Source organism: Falco rusticolus, chromosome Z (assembly GCF_015220075.1).
Source record: "Falco rusticolus isolate bFalRus1 chromosome Z, bFalRus1.pri, whole genome shotgun sequence".
In the NCBI taxonomy this organism is placed as follows: domain Eukaryota; kingdom Metazoa; phylum Chordata; class Aves; order Falconiformes; family Falconidae; genus Falco; species Falco rusticolus.
This window is the reverse complement of record NC_051210.1, coordinates 78,612,521-78,639,997: the sequence shown is the minus strand read 5'-3', so window position 1 is coordinate 78,639,997 and position 27,477 is coordinate 78,612,521. Positions and strand designations below refer to the sequence as shown.

The following is a 27,477-nucleotide window of genomic DNA, read 5'->3' as shown; positions in this document are numbered from 1 at the left end:
ACACACACACACCCCCCGCATACCTAACAATGCACAATTTAATACATCCAGCCTGTGTAATGTGGGGTTTCTAGGTCGTCATCTGATAGCAGCTGGCTACTACTGCAGAGAAGATGCTGGCCTTGGTGAGGAAGGAGAGTCGATCACCGGTGCTCTTTCTGTGCTGTCCTCATTTGTGCCGCAGAGATATATACAGGGAGTATATCCAAGACCAGTCAAAACTGCAGCTCTCAGAGCACCAACAGAAATACCCACTAGCAAAATCCAAAGGGCTATACGCCAGCACAGTGACTAAACAAAAGAGATCTTGATCTCAGGCATCAGCATTTATAAACCACATTCATAAATTAATTTAAAGCAAAAGGGAAGCAGGTGGGGCAATCCACAAAGAGTCAAGTGAGCTTTTTTTTTTTTTTTTTTTTTAATTCTTAGCCGTCTTTTAGACCCTTTCTGTGAATTAAACATGCCATTTTACCTCTTTGTGTCTTTTTCTAGCTTGCCTTTCTTTTCTTTGGCCTCTATAGACTAAGTCCACCGATCTCTAGGCTGTGTCTGATTATGGAGTATGAAGTCAGCCCAGCACTGGCTACAGTCTCTAGATACTGCTGTAATAAAAGATCTGCCCATTTTCTCATTGTGCTTTGCTTCAAAATCAAGTTGTCTTCAGTCCAATAGTCTGGTACTACTCTGTCCCTTTTTTTTTTTATTGACTACTAGAACAGCCTCTGTATCACACTGCTGTTGAACCAGAGTGGGGTTTTTTTTGTTTTTTTTTTTTTCTTTTTTCATTTCATAAAATATATAGTATCCCAAGGATGAGGCCTGCAGGACATGCATTACTATGAAAGACTTAAAGAGCTCAGTCTGTCTGCCTTATTAAACAGAAGGTTGAGAGGTGACTTAATTGCAGAGTTTAAATACCCCTGGGGGAATAGAGATGGGGGCAAAATCCACAATCATGTTTACTGTAGCCAGCACTGAAAGAAGTAGCAATGGCTAGGAGCTAAATTCAATTAGAGTCAAAGCTTATTCATATTTGAAAGGGGGCTCACCATTTTCAGCCGTGCTTGACCACTGCAGCATGCCACCGCAGAAGCTTTTCCTTCTCTTGTCTCCTTCCTGCCAAGGTTGGACACTTTCCTTTGCAGATGGTTTTTAGCACAAGGTACTGAGACAAATTAAAATCTATAGCCTGTGTTACCCTGGAGGAGGTCTCATTAGTTAATTGCACCTTAAAGTCTATAAATATTATATATTGTTATGTCTAGATAACAATATATAAATTGAGACTGTGGTAATGAGAAAAATACTGAGGTAGATTATATGTCTGTCAGCAGCTCTATTTCTTAGTCATTGAATAGGGGCATCCATAATAAATAAATAGGTGCAAGCTGAGGCTTAATGAGGCCAAAACTCTGCAAGGTGTGGTAGTGGAAGGAGCTGCTTCTTGGTATTGGCTTTGCTATTGCTGCAAGCACAGTCTTGGAGGTCAAAATTCATCCCCTTTGCCTTTGTGGGACAGAGGTTTTTGCTTTGAGGGAGATACTTGCAAGTCTTAGAAAGCATATCTGAAGACTGTGAAGAAACTTATTATGGCTAGTTATATAAAATGGATGGTTGTGAATTCCTTTCAGCATGAAAGCAGCGGCTTGCTTTATATAAACACAATAGACAGTTTAGAAAAGACCCTTTGATGCCAGTTTTATCTGATAACCACAATTATTTACAATGGCAAATGGAGGGCAATATGTTTCTATGTTATGCGGACTCACCAGATCCAGAGATGATCTACATTACCTCTAAAATACTTTGCTCTTTTCTTGTGCTCCATACCTCTAAATATCTGAAAAGATGGAAGGGAGGAGGAATAGGCAAGTGAAAATACTCTTCTGCAAAATGCATCACAAAGACTGCACAAAACAAAAAGAAAACATGGTAAAGATTACATATTTTCTGATAAAGGACTTAATATTGCTACCTAATTGCCTCTATCATTTTCATTTTTTTTTAACAATATGCATGACATCACATGGAGCTGGCCAGATACAAGTGAGTGTCTTTTTGACCTTTGTTTGGTTGATTAGGTTTTCTTTGGATGACTGATGACTGTCATTGATTTTAAAGTGACTCTGATGATGATGTATGAGTGATGTGTGGCTTGATTTTCAACAGCACTTCTTATTAGCCCTGCTCTGAGTATTATAGGTCAGTAATACAATTGGAGTGAGAGTAAAAGCACCAATGAGTAAATGAAAGAAAAAAAACAACCATGTATGGTAGATTTTGGGGGTTGGGGGTGTGTGTGTTTCGTTTTTTGGGGGGGTTGGGGATTTTTTTTGCCTTTGGGTTGGGTTGGGTTGGGTTTTTATCCCCCCCTCCCCCCCCCCCCCCCCCCTTTTACCCCGGGAATATTTAGAAAGCATATCTTATTTAGAAAAGAAAAGACTGTAGACTGTAGAACCTGATCTTTGAAAATTAGGGCCAGTCAGTGGTTCTGCAGTCATAAACCAAGCAATGGAGATACCTGAAACAGTCAGTTGTGAAAGTATTGGCAAGACATGGAGATGAAAGGGAAAAAAAAAAAAAAAAAAAAGATAGTGCTTTCAAAATGTATGTTATATTTTTCTTCAGTAATGAGCGGGAATTACAGTGGTGTGCTCGCATTGCTGGATTCACCTTGCATAAATCTGAATGAAAATGCATTATTCAGAGGCCAAGGCATTCTGAAGGATGGCTAGACTTGATAATTATTTTAACAACCTGCTACTCTCTAGCACAAAATGAAAGAAATCATATTACTGAAACTATATTAGGCAAACTGGCCAGTCAGTACCTTTATGAATCTCTGAGCACCATCGAAGAGCATTGTATAGAGAGGAATGCCAAGGAGGCTGCATTGCCTGGGTAATTACTTATTCATTTTTAAATGTGTCTTTCAAAAGATGCAAGTATAGCTAGGCATCCTGGAAGTACTGAGACTTATTGAAACATCTGTACTCAAGAGCAGTTTGGAGAAAGGCTGTAAAAACATCCCAACGTAAAGCCTTGCCAGTACAATTCAGTCCTGACCTCATTATGATGCCTAGCTTCTGTCCAGCAAAAACAGCCCAAGTCTGCCAGGTTCTGCCAGTATGTGGTGGTTTCATGGACTCAGACAAGGTGCCAGGCTTAATCCTGTGTGTGACCCATGTGAAACAAGGTTTGAATGAAAATACTCCAATAGCCCCTTTAGTACATGGTAGGGTAGATAGGATATCTGCCCCATAGGCTAAATAAAAAAAAAAAAAAAAAAAAAAGGGTGAATGTGTTGACTCTGCAGGGATAACATTCTCCTGTAATTTTGTGTGGTGGTTACAATGGTAGCTGGAGTATTCAATTTAGTATAGTTTATTAATTATTTTAAGGATAACTATAGATTGAAAAAAATACTTTATTTCCTTCTATATGTTCCTCATTATCCAAATATGCTTTGGATACTTATCACTGGATTTGACAGGTATTATAAGATTACACCATATAACAGGTTGGTATAAAACTTAATTGGATATCAGCAGAGTGCTTTAAACTTGAAGAGAGATATGCTTTATAGCATATTCTATGTGGTACATAGAAGTATTATAGAACAAAAACATTAGAAATTTACTCACAAATTCTTATCAAGGACAGTCTATCCATATTTAGATATATCTTACAAAAATAAAAAAGCAAAACTTCAGCACTCACATAAAAAAAACCACAAAAAACAACAAACAACTGCACACCATTTATCTGTCTCATCTTTTAGAAAAAAACAAAGTATAGCCAAATTAGTGGCCAAAATGGGCTGATACTGTGGAAAAAACACAGACAAATAATATCTTTAAATGACTTAAGTAATAATTGTTGAAGTTACCTTTGTTGGGTTTTTTCTGCCTTTTTTTATTTCAGTTGTTGTATAATGGAATTCAGTGTACTCTCTTGAGAGTGACATTACAACTGTGTTGCCAGAGGCAGACAAACAAGGTACAGATGCTTAAGGGAGATAAAAAAAATATGTTAATAATCTATTGATGTTAAAAATATTTAAAAAAAAAAAAAGTAAGGGCAGCAGATCTGTTCAGTGCTTTTCCCTGTGTTGAAGGAGTAGTTCTTCCATATATGGGGCAGTTACAAGTTTAAACACATAGATTTTATTTCCACAGGTTTTAGTGTTGGGGAATGTGACAAAGTAGTTTCTGACAGATTGCCCTGAGCATATATCTGATCCCTCCAACTGCTGCCTCTACGGTTCACTTGAGAGGAGATCAGAAGGCCTGAGGTTGGCAGGTGGCGATGCAAAGCACACAAACCAAAGGATTGTCTTTCACGCTTTATTTTTTTTTTTTTTTTCCTTTTTTCCCCCCATCCTCCTTACCGCTGGCTTCCAACAGTTTGGCCTGTACAAATCCCCATCTGCTTCATCCACAACTCCAAAAAATGGCACTTAGAAGCAACCCTGTGCAGTTAATTCATATAGAAGCCTTGAGGCGCTGGATTATTGGAATTAAAACTGTGCCGCCGACTGGCATGGGTCAGGAACCAGGACACCCCCCCTGCCATGCAACGAGCCGCATAGAGGGATGGATGTTCACAGAGTGGGGTGTCTGGAGCAGCACAGCTTCATGGCTCCTTGCCACGGGGCGTTCACTGTCTGTCAGCTCCAGACTTTCAGATGGAAAGTGATGCCATTAGGCTATTTTCACCCAATGTAGCTCGGAAGTCATAATCACACATTAATAAAAATAGGGATAATCATCCAGCATTTCATAAATCAGCCTTTTCTCCTCTATGTACCGTATAACCGTAACAGATGGGTTAGTTGTGATGGGCCAACAGAGTCGAGTGATTTATTGGCAAAAAATTATGTCAGCTGGATTGCACACATATACAATCACCACACTCTTAAATTTAAGTAACGTTTTAGAAAGGGGGGTGTTAGTTCTGACCTCACCAGTTGGAACTGGATCTACCCCCTAAGAATATTAGGTCTTACCCTTCAATTTGCTGACATCTAACATTTTCATTAATGACCTAGGCATAAAAATGCAGGAGTGTACTGACACAATTTGCTGATAACACAAAGTGGGAACATTTTCTGTCTAGAAGAGACAGGATTATTGTAAAGGAAAAGCTGTGTGACCCAGAGGAGTGATAGAAGAGGAATTAAATGTAATCATGAAAAGTGCAAGGCCATGCCCTTAAGGACTAATAGCAGGACTCGATATAACACATCAGCTGGAAGACGGGAGAGAAAGTCTTGGTTATATCAGCCACTTACAGGGTGATTATAAACCACAAATGTCATGCAATTGTGCATAAAATAAGTGTCACTTCAAGAGGTATTCCGAATGACATGTTTATCAGTGGCATGGAAGTATTGAAGGTATTACAGAAGATACAAGTGAAATCTCAGTTAAGATCAGCTGTAGTTGCTTATGGGTGATAATGGCAAATTCAGATTGGATCAGGTACAGACCATGTGTATCAGGCTGGTCCTATCAGGAAATAAGAGACAGCTTAATTTCTTTAGCCTAGGTAAATGAAAGTGGAGAGTTGATAAAAGTACTGTGCATATATTGCTAAGAAGCAAGGGGACATAAAGAATTGTGAGGAAGAACCATTTAAAATAAAGAGCAGTGATGGGAAAACTTGTAATGGGTATTAAGTACCAAGTAACACACTCTGCCTAGAAGTTAGATGATGGTTACTGATCATCTCATGACAGCACAGAGGCTCCAGAACAGCTGTTCAGCGGGAATGAATGTGGTACGAGCTTCTCCCCCCATTTCCCCTCCCCTCACCTCCTCTTCCTTGCTCAAATAGGGTATATAATGTCATGGCCAGAAATTTTGTAGAACTGAAATAAAGACAATGAGCTCCTGAAGGTCTGTGTTATACATCTGAGCATCCTCCACAGGTGTTACCGTACCTGTTTCTCTAGAGTGTGCGAATAATTGATTTCATTAAGTTAAAATCAGAGCAATTACTCAGTTGTAACTTGAAGTTTTCAGCTTCTGATTTAGAACTGAAAACCAGATTGTATAGATAAAAGTTTGCCTATGTTTTTTTTTTTCTCCCCCCCCCCCCCCCCCCCCCCCCAGTTATATCAATTGATTTGACAGATAAAATACCGTGTCTACATTGCTTTCTGGACTCTATCAGTGGGTGTTAGAATAGCATTCTAAATATAGCTTTTCATATAGCCATGACCACCAGTCCTAGTAGGATTACCTTCAAAACCCTTCCCTTTAATAATTATTTTTTCTCCACTATTCATCTTGTTCTTTATTTGGTCTCCTAATTTCTGGGGGGCTTCCAGAAAAACTTTTATAACATTTAAAAATGTTGCTTTACAACTATTAAACTACACATTTAATTAATAAAGAGGAAGAGAAAGCTAGGAAGAGAGGCTGTATTTAGCATATTTTACTTGAAACATTTCACCGGGCATCAAAAAGCCCTATAAATTCTGGAGTGTTCAGGTTTTATCTGTGGCTATGTGCCCGCGCAGCTGTGACCTTTCCAGCCCACCCACTTGCTTGTATGAGAGCAAGGTACCTTAGGCAGGTGGAATGCCACTGAGATACATCTGATGGTCTGCTGTTAGCAGTGCTCTCAACCTTTGGTTTTGCTTGCACCCAAGAATAGAGATCCTTACCTAAGTAAGTGAATGATTACAACTGATGACCAGAGTTAAACATTTGTATTTGCTATGAGTAACCCTATTGATTTCATAGGACTACATGACTTACAAATGCACAGAGCAAAAGTAACAGAAAAGTGAGTCAACATCAGACACTTAATCCCTAGAAGACCAAAGAAATTGGAAACTGTTAAATCATATTTTGGATGAGCTGTAGTGTAATTTTTATGGAGTGCAAGTTCAGCATATGTTCCAGAACGAAAGCAGTTTGGAATAGTGGGTATAGATCAAAACACTTCATCTTTCACTAGAGACATCAAAGAAAAGTAGCCATTGCCATAAATGTTAAATCTACATAGGAAAGCAGCAGCAAACCACCTTTTTCATGGGTAGGTCTTGGTATCCAGAGTGTATATTAAAAGGTGCGGTCATTCTGGATTAAAAACAAATATTCTCTTGGATCATTTTAAGCCATCTGTGGTCTAAGCTGTTCCCTTCTTTCACTGGTCCACACCTTCACCCACTTGTTATGTTTTATACTCAGGTATACCACCTGTTCAGAGATGGGTGGCTGCTTGTTGCCAGACTGTTTCTTTAGGGCCTGAACTGAGGTGTGATATGGATTTTTTTTCCATTTTCTTCAGTAACTTTGTTTTATTTGCTCAACCCTTTTACCTATATGGCATGAGAATTGAGTACCCCCACTCTATTTCTCATTGTCTCAGGCTGTGAGGCTGTATTCTGCCCTCCTTGATAATATGTCGTCTACTTTGGTTTTGCATTTTTTTTCAATAAAATACAAGTAAGAAAAAAGAAAAATAAGATTGGAAGTATCTAATCAAGCTTTTAAAAGTGGTTAGAAAAACAAAAACAAAATCCAAAAGAGGCGAAGCAGAAATTCAGCAGGTAGAAAAATTCAAACTGAGACCCCAAACCTGTAATTGTCAAAAACTTCCACCTGTTATTACTTACAGAGGACAGGGTTATCTCTTGCTGTGTTTATCTCAACTCTGCAGTTACACTTGCATATACATTTTTTGAGCAGCCTTGGAAGAAACTTCAGCGAGGCTGAAGTGATGGGGGCTCAGCTGGTGAGTGTACACTCAGGGTTCCTGGATCAGACTGTATAGCCTATATTTTTAAATATCAATATCTGAGCTAAGTAATTTAAAGCTAAATCAATTATGTCAGTAAATAATTTAAATCTCAGTTGTCTTAAAAGAAACAGATGGTTAATTTATGAAGCAAATCCTCCCCAAAAGCCACATCCAGGTATATGAAGGATAAGAAAGTGCCTGGGATCAGCTGGCACGGATTTACCAACAGCAAATCGTGCCTGAAAAGCTGACTGTGTTCTGTGATCACCTTCAGATGAGTGACTCTGGATGAATGAAGCGGATTATGTTTACCTTGACTTTAACAAGACTTTAAACTTAATTTCTCATAGTGTCCTTGTAGCCCAACAAGTGAGATATGGTTTCGATAGATAGACTACAAGGTAGATGGGAATTAGCTGGACCACTAAGCTCAAAGGGATGTGATGAGCCATCCAAAGTTCAGCTAAGAGTGAATTATAGTAACATTCCTCAGAGGTCAGTTGCAAGGCAGTATTTTAAGTATCTTCACTAACAACAAAAAGCTGGGATGGAAGATTCCTTCAGGAGTGGTGCATAATTAAGTGATGTGGTTGGTCAGCTGGCTGGTAGGGTATATACACAGACAGGACATTGCCAGACTAGAGAAACAGTCTGAGAGGAACTACATGAAGTTCAGCAAAAACAAGTGCTAAGCCTGTGCCTGGGATGAACAACGTTGTGCAGCAGTACCATGTGAGTGCTACTGGAGAGAAAACAGCTTTGCAGAAGAGGACATGGAAGTCTGCGTGGATGAGTTGACCATGAACCAATAATGTGCCCTTACAGTGAAGGTGACAAGGTGCATCCTGGGTTATATTAGTAACAGAGTAGCCAGTAGGTCCAAGGAAGTGATCCTTGGGCCTTTACTCAGCACTTGTGGGAATGCATCTGGAGTATTGTCTGGTTTGGTCTTCATACTACAACAATTAATTTGATGTACTGCAGTGAGTTCAGCAGAAAACCTCAAGATGGTCTTGTAGATAAAGCTCAAAAAGTAACGGAAAAGGTTGAGAGAGCTGAGTTTGTGGATTTATTTAGCCTGATGGATCGAAGGGAATCATCTCGCTGTCTTTAGCCACAGGATAATCGATAAACAGAAGACAAACCCAGATTTTTCTTTGAGGTGCACAGTGAAAGGATGAGAATAAATGAAAAAAGATTTGCATCACAAGAAAATCTGATTAATTATGAGGGCTTTTTCCCATCATGAAAGTGGTTATAAACAGTGGAACAAGTGCCCAGAAAGGCTGTGAGATTTCCTTCCTTGGACTGGTTCAAAATTTGACTGAACGTGACATGAGTAATCTGCTTTGGGTGTACTCGCTACGAGCAGGAGTTTGGAGTAGATGACCTACAGAGTTCTCTTCCATCCTAAACCATGCTATGATTCCCTGATTTCTATGTATCTTTTAGAAGAATAAATTTCATTCCATCTTGAAAAATTGGTGTCAGCTGCAGCAACTGCCTCTTCTCTCTGAAACAGGATCTGCATTTCTTTTTCAACATCTTTTTTTTTTTTTTCTCAGAAGATATCATACCTATCCTCTTATTAATATTCTTTCCATAGAGTTCAAAACTTTACCACAGGCAGTTGTCATTTTCTAAACCATTTAATAACACTCATTTTATTTCTAAGGGTAAAAAAATAATGGGGTGATAACATGTCCTGAATTGCTAGTGACAGTAACTGTTAAGGCTTCAAGCACTTACTGTTTTTCACCAGCTGTTGCTTTTAGTACCAGCAATTTTATTCCCCCAAACCTAGGCTTATTTACATATTTAAGAAAAAAAAAATAACCCAGCCATTAGGAAACTGTGAGCTGGTTTCCTGAGAGAAATCAAATGAGTTATTGCCTGTCTTTATCATTGTTATACCTGTGTGGCTGGGTGAAGATGTTATATTTCCACTCTGTAGTCTGAGCTGTGGTGTTGCTCACTCAGGTGTGCATGGTGATCTCTGCCACTGCCAGATTTAGCTACCAGCCACTGTGATCATCAGTGATAAAATACCGTTAATATTTCATTGGCCAGATTAAGTTACTCCTGAGAAACTGTACCTTTCTTCCCTCCTGCTCTTCATATTCCTTATGTTTTAAGGTATTATTTATTTCCCACATAGTATTATTAATGTATTTATCAAAACTTTTACCTCTTTCCTATCCTTAATTTTCAAACTTTTCTTCCTGGGAGGATGCAGAAGCAGCAGTTCACCTGGCTGCTTGTACTCCAGGTTACCACCAGCTATTTTTTCTCTGAAAATTTCTGGAAAAAACATGAGAAGAGACAGGAGGGCAGCCTGGCTTGTGGCATCTGCATTACACATGGTGCCTTTTCACCTTTTCGGTTCCATTTTCAGAGTCTGGCCAGACTGCAGGTTTGAACTAGCTAGCTGACTGAAACACGGGAAATAAATAAATGTCAGAAACCAGCTCTAATCTGCAGGGGAGCTGAGCTGAATGCTGCCCAGTTCTGAAGAGACTCTTTAGAGCAATGTTTTCTCAGCATCCACATGCAAGCTTTGCTGTAAGGTCAGCCTTTCCTGCCAGGAATATTGGAGAGGCTCGACCTGATCCCAGCAGCATTTATTGTGTGTGTGTGTGTGTTTATGTGCGTAGATGAACATTCGCATGTGTAATGAGCTAGGTAAACTGAGCTACAGCTTTACCAGTGGTGGACTGAAAAGTCTAGCACTGTGGATAAAGATATGAGTTTATCAGCTGTAATCATGATTTGGGCTCCTAGGGTGTATTAATACAGCATATTTTACACATCAGAAGAATATCTGCATAATTGGATGGATCAGAGGAGGTTAAACAGATGCTTCTAGCAAGGAGTTTCCACCATTGTGCTTGTCAAGTCTGTTTTCTCGTTCTGCTCCCCAGCTAGCATAATAAAGATATAATCTGTCTTCCTCCTTTCCACCATCCTTCCACCTTCACTCTTCTGTTTGTCTCTCTTCACTACATCCTTTCCTTTGTGGCAATAAAGAAGAGCTAGCATCCCAGCCAACCTACATGGCTTCAGTTGAAAAATCAGATTCCCAAAAAAAACCTTACTGACTAATCCTCAAACATCATCATTGCTCAAGTTTTTACTAGTAAAGTATCCAAGATATCTTGGCAATGTATGCAAGAAAGTTTGGGGCTATATTAAACGAAGTTAAGATTCTGCCAGCTGTTAGCTGTTACTTTGCTTACTTTGACGTGCTCAGTCTTCCAAGTGAAATTCAAAGCCCCTGGGCAGCAAATGCAGAAGGGTTATCCAAAGAAACTGCCCTCAGAACAGGGAGCTTGCCAACAGGGCAAGCTAACCACAGATGTATGAACAAGTTACCACGGAAACTATCTGAGTGCATGTTCTTAGCCGGCAGCAAAAGTGAGGTAATTTGAGTGAGGTTAGCAGGCAGTAAGAGAGCTTGTTATGTCTAATTAGCTAAATGCATTCTTACAGCTCTTCCTACCCACTGGCCATTAAGGATTTTTAATTTTTCTCCCTCAGCACATTCATTTCTCATTGTTATCTCTTCCACATGCAGTCCTTCAGACTCAGTATTTTATTATGCATTGTCCATGTTGGTGGATCACATCCTATGATGGAGCTAAGTGGCTGCTCCTTATGCAGCTGTCATTCCCATTTCAAGGTTCCTATGTCGTGATCCTCTTTCCAAGTTTCTGTGACTGACAAAAGACCTATTGCTTATCCATGAGCTCTCCTTTCAGCACGCTGGAAAGAAAGTCAAAAGGAAGACTCCAGTGAAGCTCCCATGAAATTTTTCAGTCAATTCATATTCTGCAAAAGTGTAATTTTTTGTCTAAACTAATACTGACATGGGGAAGATCAATGTCATTAGTTTAATAAAGATACTGTGCAAGTATTTCCTGTAATGAGATTGTTTGGCAAACAGTCCTAATACACTTCAGAATTACTAAACCTTCAAAATTAATTACATGAACCAGGAAAAAAACCAACAGCAGCTCACCACTCCCATTTCCTGATACAACATCCTCCTTTCATTGGATTGAGTATTTTTTTCTTTGAAAAAACACCCAAGTAATAGGTGCATAGGAAAGGTGAAATTGTTCTGTAAATTGTACATAAAGCACTTTGATACTTCATACATTTCAACACTTGCCTACTTCAGCAAACAACTTCTGAAAAAAAAAAATTAAATTATTCCATTGCAGTCCAAATCTCTATAAATCCATTATAAAGTCTTCCTCCGCCTCCCTTCTATCAAATACCCACTTCAGCAGCCTGAACAGAATCCCTGAATCCCAGCAGATGACAATTGCTAGGAGACGAAGGGAGAAGGGAGAGATTTGTTGCAATTTTCTTTTCACTGCCAGAAATTTAGCAGGGTGTTCTCTATCTGCCTGCAAGCTGTGCCTGGGAGTCTGTTTAGACGTGAAAACTGTACACCGAATATATATCGGTATTGCAATCCACACAGTGTGAAGCAATATGGGGTGTCAGGACACACAACACTGTTTACTGCATTTGGAACATATTTTTTATGACCTTTTTCTTCCAGTGTTGGAAACTCACATTTGACCTTAGCAAAAAGGAACTTTCAGAGCTTAATTCCAGTAGTCTGATCATATGTCTAAACATGACACATTTAGCTGAACACAAGCTTTGGATACTTTGGATCAAAAGATTATTTCAGTTCTGTGAATCAGTATTTTTGTTTGTTTGTGTGAGTTGTTTTTGTTTTGTTTTGTTGGGTTTTTTAAACTTCATTTGCAGTTCTTCTTTAATTATATGTACACACACACAAATAATTATACAGCTGCTTCTGCCTCTTCCTTGTTTTCTATTTAGTTCTCCAGATTTTTTTCTGATTTCCTTCATATTTCCTGAATTTCCCAGTCTTCAGCAGGTAACTGTGGAAAATAGCACACCAACAGCAGCGCCCTGGTCTGCCCTCCTTGCTGACTCCTGCTCTGTTTTCTTATCTTCTCATGTCAGTGGAGTGTTTTCAGGACAAAATATTGCTGTTACCCGCTGTGTTACCCTTACCTTCAAAGTAACATAATGACAGAGAGAGATGCATAAATTACCAGATATTAAGTGGATTTACTGGGTACCCAGTCTGCTTAGTGCCTGAGTCCTAATGAAGAAAAGAACTCAAGTGACTAGTGGAAATTTAATGTCTAACACATAAATGAAAATAGCCTACACCAGTCTATAGGTAGATCAAAGATATGGGAGCTGGCTGTATTGGACTGATAGTTAACTTGTGCTCACAAGGCAAGAGGAATCACTTTCAGTGTTGAGTTCCACAGTACTAACTTTGTATTTGCTCTTTTTTTTTTTTAAAAAAAAAAAAAAAAAAAAAAAAGTCTATCAGGTACATTTGCAGCTTCTTCTACATGTAAATTTTTTAATAGCCATCTGTTGTTAGCAGGTGACAACTGATTTTTTTGGGGGGTTGCTTACAAAAAGTTGAAAACTTTTTCCTTGTGAACTTAAAGATGCAATCCCTAGATTTTTATTCTTTTTTCCCTGCAAAATCGTGGTCTTCTCCTGTGGATGTTCCAAGCTGAACTGATGTAGAAATATATGTTTCTTGCAAACATCTTACGGCCATCTATGCCTTCAGCTGAGTGTTGCAATCAAAGTACCTTTAAAGACGATGGACAATTTAGAAAATTGTCATATCTCTGAAAAATGCTTTGAGCAATTGACTCGTGCTTGTTCATCTTGAAGACTGATGCTAAGTATCTAACACTTCCACATTCTCTTTGAATTAGACCCAGAGCTATTGCTGACTGATGCAAGATCATGTGGTTTTGAGTATCCAATTCAGTCAGATCCTGAGGCCATCTCTCTAGAAACATTTCCTGGTATAAAGATGCTTTAACCTAATCATCAGTCTTGCTTTTGACAAGACAAAGCCAAAAGAGTACAGTCTGTAGTAGAGCAGAACAACTTCAGAGCCTAACCTTCAGACAGCACCCTGATACCATAGTGATTTGTACATGAAATGAGATGTTGATTTAATTATTTAGCATTACTTCTGTGAAATAATAAAGTAACATTATCCCAAGCTGGAAAAAATAGACCTGAGAGCCTCATGTGTTTTGCTTCCTTTGCAACTAGGCAACTGCGTGAAGAATGTTTCTTTTTACTCAAAACATTTGCCCAAAGCAGGAATGGCGTTACCTGGTGGCATAGCTACTGTGTGGATCTGAAATGTGGAAAATAAATTAAAAAAAATCCAAAAGGGAGAGAAAAAGTAGACAGAAATCAGTGCTGAGCAGTAATCTCCATCACAAAAGATGCTAAAAATCACCAGAAATTATTCACGTGTGAATTAGATTTGGATCTATTTTTTTTTTTTAATCTTATGAAAAAGAGACAGATGTATTTAATGAAATAGCTAGGAATAGCTTAGAGGTTTCATATAAGAGTGTTACAATGACCATAGCAGCTCAGAGCAAATGTCCAACAGTGGTCAATAGTGGGGAGCTTAAGAAAAGTATTCAGTGATGCTTCCTCAGATTACTTCCCCAGCCCTGAACAATTCACAGTTCCGTTGGACTGAATGAAAGTATGATCCTTCCTGGCTCAGAACAGAGAGTTTAGGCTGTGTTTCATGTGCTGTCTCAGTTACTAACCAGGTGAGAAGTGCATAATTTGAAACAGATGAGACTCTCTGGTTGTCTAGAAATTTATATTTCTCAAGTCTATCATATTGTTTTCCCTTAAAAAAATTAAAAAATTAATTTTACAGTCCCACTTTCCATCCTCCATCCCCTAAAAATAAGTCACAGAGCCCATCATACAAGCCCCAGACAATCCTATTGTTTTCTGCATTTCTAACACCACATTTTCCTTCCTGTCTAAATGCAAAGGCCAGGTTATGAGGGGAAGGAAAGAATTCCTGAGGCTCTGTGATGCAGGTGACTTGACAGGTTGGAACAGCTGAGGATGTGCCATGTGCTATTTCTGTGGTATCCAGTATGTCAGTGCGTAAGTACACCAAGACCACATCTTCTCCTTGGCCCAGCCTGCTAATCCTGTCCTACACCCATGGCCATTCATGATAGACCCCATTCTGGTCACCAAAAATTCTTAAGTGTGAAACCAGTAAAAAGTGTCACAGAGCAACAAGGCAGGAAGGAAAACATGGAAAACTCTTCTGAGATGCCAGTTTCCACGTAACTCTGGGGAGGGAGAAAGAGGAACAGAACTAATTGCAATACCTGTGCAATAATGATTAATTGTATGGCAGCTTTTATCTAATCTAACCTTGTAATCTAGAAAGCCAACAAAGCTGAGCCTGCAGAATTGCCTGCCATGAAGTCCGAGTGAGGTTTGTTCAACTAATTACTTCTGAAGCCTTCCAAATAGATTTAAGAGTAATGGTGTTGACATGAAATTCTCCTGTCATGTTTCTGCAGCATGTTACTCATTTGTTGCTCAGGCCCCTGAAAAGAAGTGCCTGCTTCCCTAGTGAATAAGGAAAAAAAACATAAGGTGCATGTAGTTAGTTGAATGAAAAATGCTGATTTGTGCCAGTGGAAACAGTTGTGAATCCTAGTGGAATCTTGGCCAAAATCAAATTGATAACCACAGTGTATACATTTGTAAATGTATAAGATTAAAATGTTTATTTTTGCAGAAGGAAAACTGTCATCACTATATTTTTAAGCAATAATTCTGTTTAAAATCCATTTTAAATTCTGAAACAAAGCAGAATATTTATGTTGAGGGAGATGGAAACTGGAGATTTTAACACCAAGGATTTTTGTATTGCTTTTTTATTTACTGTGCATTTGTTTAGACCTGAAACGTAGTCATATTGAATGTCTGGCCAGGAAAAGAAAACACTGGTTTCTGACAAAGCCTAGCCCACAACACTCCTTTCAGCATGAATTGATTTCTACTTGATCTTGACTTCCCCTGTCCTGGTTTCAGCTGGAATAGAGTTAATGGCCTTCTTAGCACCTGGTGCAGTGCTGCGTTTTGAAGTCAGTGTTAGAACAGTGTTGATAGTACACGGATGTTTTTAGTTGTTGCTGGGTGATGTTTATACCAAGTCAAGGACTTTTCAGTTTCCTGGGCCCTGCCAGCGAGAGGGCTGGAGGGGCACAGGGAACTGGGAGGGGACACAGCCAGGACCCAACTAGCCAAAGGGGTATTCCAGGCCATGGGATGTCATGCTCGGTATATAAACTGGGTAGGAGGGGGTTGGCTGGGGGTCACTGAACATTGCCTGGGGACTGGCTGGGCATCAGTCTGCAGGTGGTGAGCAGTTGCATTATGCATCAATTGTTTCCTCCTCCCTTCCCTTTGGATTTCATACCTCTCCCGTTCTCCCTTCTACTCATTATAACTGATTATTATTGTTATTAGTAGTATTGTTGTTGTGGTGGTGGTTGTTTCATTTTATTTCGATTATTAAATTTGTTCTTATCTCAACTCTTGAGTTTTACATTCCTTTCTGATTCTCCTCCCCATCCCTCAGGGTGAGGGGGGAGGGAGGGAGTGGCTGTGTGGTAGTTAGTTACCAGCTGGGTTTAAACCACAACAGTTATTTTTGGTGCCAAACATGGGGCACTGAGGGTTCAGATAGCGCCAAGTCCAACTGGAGCTCATTAGAACAAAATTGTTGTCAGTATTGATTGGATTGGATTGATAATTACTGGCCACAGGGCTGATTTCTCTGCTTTTACAGTTGCTGCCCATGGTCTCAGGGTGGTGGTATTTACTTTAATTGCAGTATGTGTTCCCTGTTGTGCTGTTTGTTGTCTTTGGGACCTGAGCTAAAGTTATTATAGTGTTGTACTATATTGTACTGGTTTATGTTATGGTGGACTCGCTGGACATAAGACTGATCTGGTCTGTGTACTTAGTGGTGATGTCACCCCTGTATGTCGGGTGGTCCCTGATGAGGAATGCCGACAACTGCACCTTTGGTTGTTCTTTTCCTGAACGTCGACCTATGGGTAAGGTCTACACCTCCCTCTTCTCCCCAAATTACTGAAGCATTTAGAATTTCTTGGATATTTTGACTATCTTTGGACTTTTGGAACCACCATAGTGCAGGTCCTGATTCTATTGCTAGGAATACTGAATGTGGTTTTCACATCCTCAGTGTGGTGGAGAATTAAGTGACTAATTGTAACTACTCCAGCCTCTGTGGCAGAAACAACAGATGCTCCAGCCCCTGTTGCTGCTCCAGCCCCCATGGCAGGCATTGTGGCTACTCCAGCCTCTGTGGTGGGCACTGTGGTTGCCGTGGCCCCCACAACAAGTGATGCGGAAGACCAGACCATGGCAGTATCAGTGGCCCTGATACAGAGGAAGAAATGGAAATGGAAAGCAGCTTGTTTGGTACAGGAGGAGGATGAAGCGGGCCCATCACAGGAACAAGATGGAGATGATGAACAATAGGTAACCTCTCACTCCCTGTCTCTGAATGAACTGTGGGATATGCGGAAAGATTATGCCTGTCAACCAAGTGAACACCTGTTGCTTTGACACTGGGATAATGGGACCAATAGTGTAAAATTAGAGGGTGGGGAAGCCAAGCAGCTAGGATCAATTACTAAAGAAGGGGGCATTGACAAGGAAATTGGAAAATGAATGCAGGTTCTCAGCCTCTGAAAGTGTCTCCTGTCTAGGTTTAAAGAAAGATATCCCTACAAAGAGGATATTACATCTTGCCCAGGCAAGCGGACTGCAATAAAAGTATCCAATACTTGAGAGAATTAACTGTGAAAGATTATTTATTATGACCAGGATGATCCACAGTCACCCACAGATCCTGACAAAATCCTATGCACATGACCCATGTGGCAGAAATTGGTATGAGGCGCACCATCATCATATGCCAGCTCGTTGGCAATAGTGGTCTGGAGACACGACGCACCACCAACAGTGGATGAAGTGGCTCGCCATCGCCAGGACTACGAAGATAGCATTTCTGCCTCCGTCATCTCAGCTGTGGAGAGACTGGTCCAGCAGTTTGACAAGGATGTATCCTACTCTCCACCTGTACAGACCCGCATTTCAGCTATCAATCATAGAAGTGCTTCTGTTTGGGAGGGAGAATATAGGAGATACACACCATGGGGTACCCTGTGGTTTTACCTGTGGGACCACAGAGAAAACATGAGATGGGGTGGGAAACCTACTTCATTCCTGGAGGCACAGCTGTGTGAATTACAAAGAAAACCAACCACAAATAGAGAGTCTTCGAGGAAGGCTGCTGCTTTGGTCTCCAGAGGGCAGTCATCCAGACAGTGATAGGGCTGACATTCCAGGAATGCCATTGCTTAGTGGCAAGAATATGATAGGCAGTTTATAAATGTAAATATCTGAAGAAAGAGAAGGGTGAAAGGGCTCGGAACATTTTTTTCTTCTTTCTAAAAAATATTCCATGATAAATATTATGTGAACAAATACCAACATTGCTGCTTCTCTTAAAAAGACAGAAAGATCGAGTTTTCTGTTTTGTCTGGTTCTGCTCAGGTTTTCAACACTAGCTACTGCTGTAATATCGCAGTATTTGAGCTTTGACCTGAACAATAGCATTTCACACTTGGAAAGATCCTTTTACCAGCGTGTAGAAAGTCTCTGCCACCATGCCTGTTGATACAACACTTGTGCAATGAAAAAATTAATAACTGTCAAAAATGACATAGGTGTAATAGACCTGCTTTGGGGTTAATAGATTGGGTTGCATGTTTCTCGGAATGGGAATCAAATGCTTACTCTGAAAGCCTTTGGCTGTAGGAAAGACAGATGGCAATGTAGGAACACTCAGCTCAGCCTTTGCTAGACCTAGACCCATCTGTCAAAATATCGAGCTTGTCCCTTTTTTGATTGCTGGGGAGGTCCCTGACGCTTGTCAGTGCTGGGTGGCCAGGAGCCACCTAATTTCTTCCTGGTGCCTTATACACAGAGGGATGAACTGAGACTAGCAAAAATTGGTCAGTCCTCCTGGTTGCTGCTCATCATTAATGAGAAAACTTGCAGGTGCTGTGTGGGAGTGCCTTCAGCATAAACTCAGTGGTCAGTGCTGGGATTAAACAAATGATCATTCATTTCAGATAGGCAATACCCTTTTTTGCTTTTTGTTGTCTGGGATGATATTCACTTTCTATGTCATCTAGACATTCACTGTCTATGAAGACCTATGCAATGACTCCTATTTTTTTTTTTTTCCTGGCAAATTTATTTATTGAAGACCAAGGAAACTGTGAATATCTTTGATCTCTCAATTTTTTTTCTGTGTTATATTATAGATTTACACTTGTACCAAAAGCTTGTTATTTTTGTACTGATATGCTGAGGGAATGGACTGTGATGGGAAGGGACCCAAACATTTGTGTGGATTCTTCTGGTTTGCCTGCCTGTCTCTAAACTGATATCCAGGTGCTAATACACAACCTGGCATCTGGTTTTTGTTTTCTTGAATGGGGTCCATTGGGAAATAGAAAAAAAACACCAGAGATAAGGAAGAGGACAAGGGTCTTCCTAGACATAATTCAGAGTACTTGTAGCTTTTCCCACTATTATTATTATTTACTGTGGTGCAAACAAGACTGCTCAAAATGCTGCTGTCCTCCCTGTGTTCTTAAAAAGTACCTTTTGTTGTTTATAGCTCACATATGTTATTACCTGCCAAAAGTACAGAGCTTGTTCAAAAAAACACTGGAATTCCTCCTATTAGCCTTAGTGGGATTTAGATAAGCAGTCCCCTTCTGTCTCCAATTAGTGATCAAGACCACATGTCTTCAGCACACACACACAAAAAGAAAGTTATAGAACAAAGCTTTTGGGTCTATAATTATCAGTTTCCCATTGCAAGGTTAATGAGGACTGCTAGGGTGGAAGTCTGTTACAAAAATTTAGGAGAATCCTTTCAAGCCTCAGCACTCCACCTAAAGCCTCCAGACCTCTCCATGGCAACCTGGAGGTCCCAGTCACAGAGGGAAAAACTGCAAAAGCCATTTGAAGTAGACCATGCTGTTGCAGGGGTGAGAGGCATGAGTGGTAGTGCATTGCTTTCCTGCATGATGACCACCACTAGCTCACCCAAGGTGATGCTGTTGACTCTGCTAATATGATCTCTGTCTATGAAAGCTACATTAGGATGCTTCTCTTGCTGCCTTGACCAAAGGAGAGACAAAGCTGAACACAAAATAGTCTGATCCTGATGGAGATTTTCCAGCTAATGACAGTCCAAGGGCAGAGGTCGACTATTGATCTGTTTAGTTTCTTTGCACTTTCCTTATCAGATACAGATATTTTTATGTTCTGCCTATGGGGGCCTATGATTGCCACTGCCTCCCCACCCACCACCCAGCCCAAATGGGTTTGTGCTCTACTTGTGGTTGTGCAGAAACTGACCTTAGAGGAGAACCGGCTGTCTTAAAGATGGCAGCTCATCCATCACAGCTTTCACAGGCTGTCAGCGTTGCATTTAATCTCACTTGTAATTTTCCAAGGGAGGTTTGCAAAAACCACAAACAGAATCTTGATGCAATAAAATGCAGTTTGCAGCCAGTGAATACCTCCTGTCTGTATGAAGCTGCACCGTGTTCCAGCTGCCCTGAACTACCCAAAGATGAAGAACTCCCAAATTCAGCCTACAGTCCCATGTGCTATCCACAGTCCACATGCTGTTGTAACTGGTATATCTTCTTCCCTCAACTCACGTGTGCCCAAATGGGTACTCAGAATGATGCACTTTGCAAGGAAGGTGTGAAAAGACTGTTTTCCTGGGGCTCACACTTCATGGTCATGAGGCTTCATTGCCTATTTTATGGACTTGGCCTTCTTGGGGGGATCTTGCTCTTTGGTTATGCTTCATGCCCTGCTTCTGTAAGTCCTGATTCAGACCCCACCCAATCACAGTTTTAAAAGTTTGGATCAAGCTCAGGAAGCTCCTGCCAGTTCTTAAATTTTTATTTTTCATTATCGTCACTACACCAGTCTTCCACCTTCCACTTTCATTCCCTTCTTAAGGTTTACCAGCAAAGGAACAAGCTAAATTGGAATCAATATAACCAGTATTACATGAGATCTGAGAAACAATGCCAGATTCAATCACAGAGGGTTATTCCAAAGATGAGATATAAAGCTCTGCTTCCCAGATATGTATTCAATAGCATGACCTCATTCCCTGACCTGTCTGTCCATGTCGTGCTGACAGATCATATCTTCCACTGATACAGACCCACAGGAGCTGCAATTTGTCAACAAGTCCCTGAGCTGTGCAAATATGGGATGGATTTCTATGATATAGTTTCTCTTCTGGCAATAAGATGGGAACAAGGTAAATACCTGGAATTATGTGGGCATCAGTGACCTCATCAAGGGCTTTGACCCTTGTTTCTCATTCCATAGGTGTCCAGCCTCTTGATCGAATTATGAACAGAAAGAAAAATGTGTGTTTTTCTTCTAGACATCTCTCTATATTTAAGTTGCTTGAGCAAACAGATTAATTAAATCACTATAGCTATATTTTCATTGGTGCTGGAAGCAGTAATGGTAATTATGACAGCATTAGATTTCAGAGAAGCCTGTCTTCAGCCTTGAAGCTGAAAAACTTCAGCTAAACATCCTGGAATTGTTTGTGCCAGGTGTCCTCTTCATGCTGAATTAGTTCATAAAATTTCACCAAAGCAGTTAATCAGTTCCTGAGGGCAAGATTTTAGAAAAATACCATGCTTTGAAATGAACTATTGCTATTAATAACTTCAATGTTGTCTCTGTAATTTGGCAGGAAGCTGGAGTCCAAAACAGAACTTTCGTTGTTTTGTTTTTGTTTTTATATTTTACAGAAATTCAGCGAGATTTGGCCATTACAAGCCTCCAGCCACACTGAGACTGGGAGGAAGTTTTTCTGCACAATTTATTTCTCCTGAGTATTCTCCCATCCTCACAGCTCTTAGCAGTCTTGTTTCATTACAGAGAATAGCATATCTTCCCTGTAGTTGTTCTTCCATGCAGGTGGGAGAAAACATAGTTTTGATCCTAGAAAAGAAAAGAAACAAAAAGAAAAAAAAATAAAATAAAAGGAGGAATTAAAGGAACAAAGACAGGGAAAATCACAGTGCAAAAAGAGGGGCAACTTTTTATTTTTTAGTATTGCTGTGCTTGCACTCTATTTACGACCTTACCATTCTTTAACATAAGGATGTTTCAATTTATGCGGAATTTTTTTTTTTTTCCTTTCTGGTAATGAATGTATAAAATCTTCATTGAAACTGCAGCTCTGTGTAATCATTTGCTCAGAACTGCAGTGTCTTTAACTAAATAAAATAATAATAATAAAAAAAAAAATCTTCAGCTCAAACAAGGCATAGCAAGGAAAAAAAAATGATTATAAAGTCCGAAATAGACCAAAATAGTCTTCTATCCAGACAATCAATTTCTCTATGGTGCCCAATAGAGATATTGAATCACGCATTTTGCTTACACAGCTGCCCAGAGGAAAACAAGGACCATATTGCTACCCATCTCCTTTTGCTAAAGGTTGGCAATTACAGCAGTTGGAAAGCGGTAACAATCTTTCATTGTGTCAGCCAGTATTATTCAGGTTGGCATACAACATCCCTGCTTACCCTTACAATATTCTTAATTAAATTAGGATTATGACTGTAATGTAGAGGAATGATCCTACTAAAGTTACAACGTGTGTGACAATGCAAAGGTGATGGGTAGGAATTGTGTGGTCTGTGTTAGGCAGATAGATGCTCACTGCAGACTTACCTTCAGACTGGAATGAGCTGATCTTCTGTTTCATCCCAAATGCTGTTTCTGTGTCCAGCTTTACAGACAGATGCAAAAAAATTAATTGGTGTCATAACTTGAGCATAAATGGCATTTTCCTCATGGCAGGTATGAAAGAGTTTGTATCTTCAAGCATCAAGATATATAGAAATAAGAAAACAGAAACCCATAATTAGTCTTGCGGTGTACAGTAGCAATCAGGACTTCTCATAGCCTATTCTTTAGCCTTTCACAAGGCAATGCCAAAGTTACGTTTTGCCTTTTTATTCATATATTTGGAAAGTTACTTGAATAAATCATGATACACAAATAAAATGAAAGGCTGTAATTTCTGACCTAGAATTTGATTATAGAAACATAGAAACATTTAGACTGGAAATGACCTTTGATATCATCAAGTCATCAAGCGACCAAGCCCACCACTCAACCGTGTCCCTGAGCACCACATCTATGGATTTTTCAAACACCTCCAGGGATGGTGATTACACCACCTCCCTGGGCAGCCTGTTCCAATGTTTCACAACCCTTTCAAGGAAAAATTTTTTCCTAATAACCAATATAAACCCGCCCTGGTGCAACTTGAGGCCATTCCCTCTTGTCCTATCACCAGTTATCTGGGAGACGAGACTGACCCCCACTGGCTACAACCCCCTTTTGGGCAGTTGTGGAGAGTGAGAAGGTCCCCCCTTGAGCCTCCTCTCCTGGCTAAACAACCCCAGTTCCCTTACCTGCTTCTCATAAGACTTGTGCTCCAGATCCTTCACCAGCTTCGTTGCCTATCTCTGGACAGCTTCAGTACCTCAAGGTCTGTTTTGGAGTGAGGGGCCCAGAACCGAACACAGGTTTTGAGGTGCAGCCTCAACAGTGCCCAGTACAGGGGGACAATTACTGTTGCAGTCCCCCTGGCCACACCACTGCTGGCACCAGCCAGGATGCTGCTGGCCTCCTTGGCCACCTGGGCACACGGGGGGCTCATGCCCAGCCGGCTGCCGACCAGCCCCCCCAGGCCCTTTCCCCCCAGGCAGTTCCCAGCCCCCTGCCCCAGCCCGCAGCGCTGCGGGGGGCTGGTGTGACCCACGGGCAGGGCCCGGCACTGAGCCTGGTTGAACCTCACACAACTGGCCTGGGCCCATCGCTCCAGGCTGCCTAGTCCTGCTGCAGAACCTTCCTGCCCTCTGGCAGATCAACACTCTCCTCCAACTTGGTGTCACCTGCAGACTGACTGAGGGTGCACTTGATCCCCTCATCCAGATCATGGATAAAGACATTAAACAGGACTGTCCCCAGCGCTGAGCCCTGGGGAACTTCACCTGTGACTGGCCGCCAGCTGGATGTGACTCTGTTCTCCACTCTTTGGGCTCAGCTGTCCAGCCAGCTTCTTACCCAGTGCAGACTGCACCCATCCAAGCCATAAGCAGCAGGTGTGGGAGGTGGTGTCAAAGGCTTTACTAGGTTCCAGGTAGACAACATCCACAGCATTTCCCTCTTCTACTAGGCAGGTCACCTTGCTGTAGAAGGAGGTCAGGTTCATCAAGCAGGACCTGCCTTTCATAAACCCATGCTGGCTGGGCCTGATCCTCCAGTTGTCCTGCACATGCTGTGTGATGTCGCTTAAGATGATCTGCTCCATCACCTTCCATGGCACCAAGGTTATGCTGACAGGCCTGTAGTTCCCTGGATCCTCCTTCCAGCCCTTCACGTAGTCTCCATGGTTAGCCAGGACTGATGTTAAATGATGCAAACCAGCCTGGTGAGATCCTCCACCAGCTCCCTCAGTACCCTTGGGTAGATCCCACCTGGCCCCACATCTAGGTGGAGGAGCAGGTCACTAACAGGTTCCTCCTGGACTGTGGAGACTCCATTCTGCTCTCTGCTCGTCTTCCAGCTCAGGGGGCTGGGTACCCAGAGGGAAACTGCTCTTACTATTAAGGACTGAGACAAAGAAAACACTAAGTACCTGAACTTTTTCCTCCTCCTGTGTGGCAATGTTCCCTGCCACATCCAGTAATGGATAAATATACACCATATATGTCATTCCTGCAGTTTATTCATTCCATTTCATGTTCAGAGACTGAAAGGGAAGAATAGCCTGCTGGCTGGAAAGCTGTCTTAACATTTAGATACTCATAGGGTTTGCTCCCTGTTTTGCTGCAGAATTGCTACGTGTTACTGATTGAACTCCTGAAATGTGAAAAGTACCTTAAGTGGTAGGCCGTGGTACTCCTTATGATTAACATTCAAACTCTGTTTAAACCATACATGAATCAGCACGCTCAGCACCCTTCCATTTCACCGGCTGGCAGGTCAAAAGCCAAGAGGTAGGTGATATGGAAGTTCTAGGAGTAAGATACCTATTTCAAAATGCAGGGAGATTTAAAAAGAGCTGCCCTGGTTCCCTCTAGATTTCTGGTGATTTCTCCCCTTGCAGCTCCTCAAAATACAAAGACACATTTCCTCCATGTTCTCTGAGAACAATTACATGAAGCCACTTAGGGGAAGTGAGCTGAAAAACAAATAGATTTTGGATCTTCATACAGCTCAGGCATGAACTAAGTGGTAAGATTACAGGCTTGCCAAGAGCAGAACACTTCAAGGCATGTTCAGAAATTAATGTGACTGAAAAATCTTAAGCTATGAAAGCTCTGCTTAAAAAGTCAAGTTGCCACAAGGATTAGGTTAATGCTGAACAGGGATTTTCTAGCACTGTAATTCTGTGTAGGCTGTACCAATCTATGCAATAAAGGTACCAGCACTATCAAACTATAGGATTACTTCAGTAAAGAGAGGAATTGCATGGAACAATTGATGCATCAGAATTAGGGAAATAATATACCCCAGCACGTGAATATTGCCAGTATGCTCTGTTCAAACATCTCATGGATTCAGTCTGATCCTTTCACTCTTGAATCTTCTCTGTCAGGTACTGTTAGAATATTTTCCTGTAAAATTAAAGGTTAGTGATTTGCAGTATCCAAAAAGTAAGACTGTATGTACTGTAATGTTCTCTTATTGATTCTTGCTCTGTGCATTAGGCAATACTGATGGACTTTTCTTTTCTTTGTAGGTCTCGACCGAAGAAGGAATGAGCTTAGCCAGAGAATACTCCTGTTCCTTTTTTGAGACGTCAGCTGCCCTCCGCTTCTACATTGATGATGTCTTTCATGGACTAGTGAGGGAAATCCGAAGGAAAGAGTCCTCACTGCCTATGGTAGAGAAGAAGATGAAAAGGAAGGATAGTCTGTGGCGGAAACTGAAAGGATCTCTGAAGAAAAAAAAGGAAAGTACAACCTGATGGCAGTTCCCCATGAGCCACCCATCAGGAGCTGACCACAGTAACCAGTAACAGTTAAAAAAAGACAGCATTGACACAGCATCTTCCAGACTAGGTCCTGGAGTTCCTTCCCTTCAGCCCTCATCCAGAAGTAGCTCCCTGAAGGCCCAATTCATGGTTGCCCTGTGGCTCCTCTGTATTATAGATAAAGTTACTTAGCACACCCTTTCATCCCTTATCTGCAAATCTGAGTGGAGAAAATACTGTGTATTTTCACCTGTGGTCCCTGGCTGGTCTTTGAACACTAGGAGTTAAGCCAGCATCCGAGGCAGAACCAGCTTCCACCAGCTGTAGGACAAGGGATGCACTTATTGCCTCCTCTCTACATGCATGGAACATTGCACCATTCCAGGAATTAATAACATTGATAGCAATGGACATTTTGACTGTTCAAGGACTTTAGGATTTGACCTTCAGCTTTGCATTCACGTGTAGATTTAGGGTTAGACTGCACTCAGCACACATGCGCGTATCTGTGTGCAAATGTATGTGTGAACCAGGCCCAAAGGGTATGCTGGGGGCTCCCAGATTTGACCCAGGAGAGCCCTATCCTCATTGTTTCTTTTTCATTTAGCAGGAAGGGTTAGCAAGCATAGCACAAGTCATGCACCAGCCATCCAGAGGCTCCCGGGTTTCTTACTGCTCTGTCTCCTCTGCTCACTCACCAGGACTGGCTGGCAGAGGTGCCATATCCTACAGACATGCAGTGCATTAGAATCATAGAACAGTTTGGGTGGGAAAGTACATTTTAATGCCATCTAGTCCAACCCCCCTGCAATAAGCATCTTCATCTAGATCAGGTTGCTCCGAGCCCCATAAAACCTGACCTTGAATGTTGCCAGGGATGGGGCATTGACCACCTGTCTGGGCAGCCTGTGTCAGGGTTTCAGCATTGGCCACCGTCCTGCATCCCACCAAGGAGCGCACAAAGGCACTGTCTGTCTGATGCTTCCCAGAGCAGCGAAGCTCTGTCCCAGCCTGTAGTAACATATGGAATATAGAATTCAGCCCTCTGCTTACTAGAGAATTGCATGAGGTCAGTCACCATATTTCACAGGCCTTGACCATCCAAGTGAGCCATTTGATCAAGCAGTTGGACAGATCTTTTAAATACCCATTTTTAAAGCTGCCATGAAGTATAGTCTCATCGACTTTTTTCCCCGGGCTTCTTTTACTATTGACTTTATTTATAAATTTTACAATTGAAACATGCATACATTTTGTCAAAAAATAAAGATTGTGATTTCCATGAAACCATACTAGTAGTTAGTGTCATTTGTGTTTGTTCTGGAATGACAGTTAATATCATTAGAAAAATATGTATGCTTGTTAGTTGATGTTCATTTTTTCACTTCCCTTTCACTATTTTGTAGGGTTTCATCTAATTATATTTTGGATGATTTGGGGGGCAGTTGATTTGTCTTGCTCTGTTAAACTCAAAAAGTTTATGGTTTCATGAATTTAATTTCATTACAATCTTATGTTTTGTTCTCCACTTTCCCTTTCATTGAACAAAATCCAGTGAAATTCTTTTGACTTGTCAAAAATTCTCTACAAAAGTACTACTTTAATGTATATAGTTCATTAATATGTGT

General features: G+C 40.9%; 1 protein-coding gene across 1 annotated transcript in view; it reads left to right on the top strand.

The window, feature by feature from the left end:
* Positions 1-26,228, top strand: part of RIT2 (Ras like without CAAX 2) — a 178,754-nt gene extending 152,526 nt beyond the window's left edge. The window contains exon 5 of the mRNA XM_037373951.1: positions 25,616-26,228. Within this exon, the coding sequence (XP_037229848.1) occupies positions 25,616-25,843 (228 nt within the window). The 3' untranslated portion in view covers positions 25,844-26,228. The remainder of the gene's footprint in view (positions 1-25,615) is intronic.
* The last annotated feature ends 1,249 nt before the right edge of the window (positions 26,229-27,477 follow it).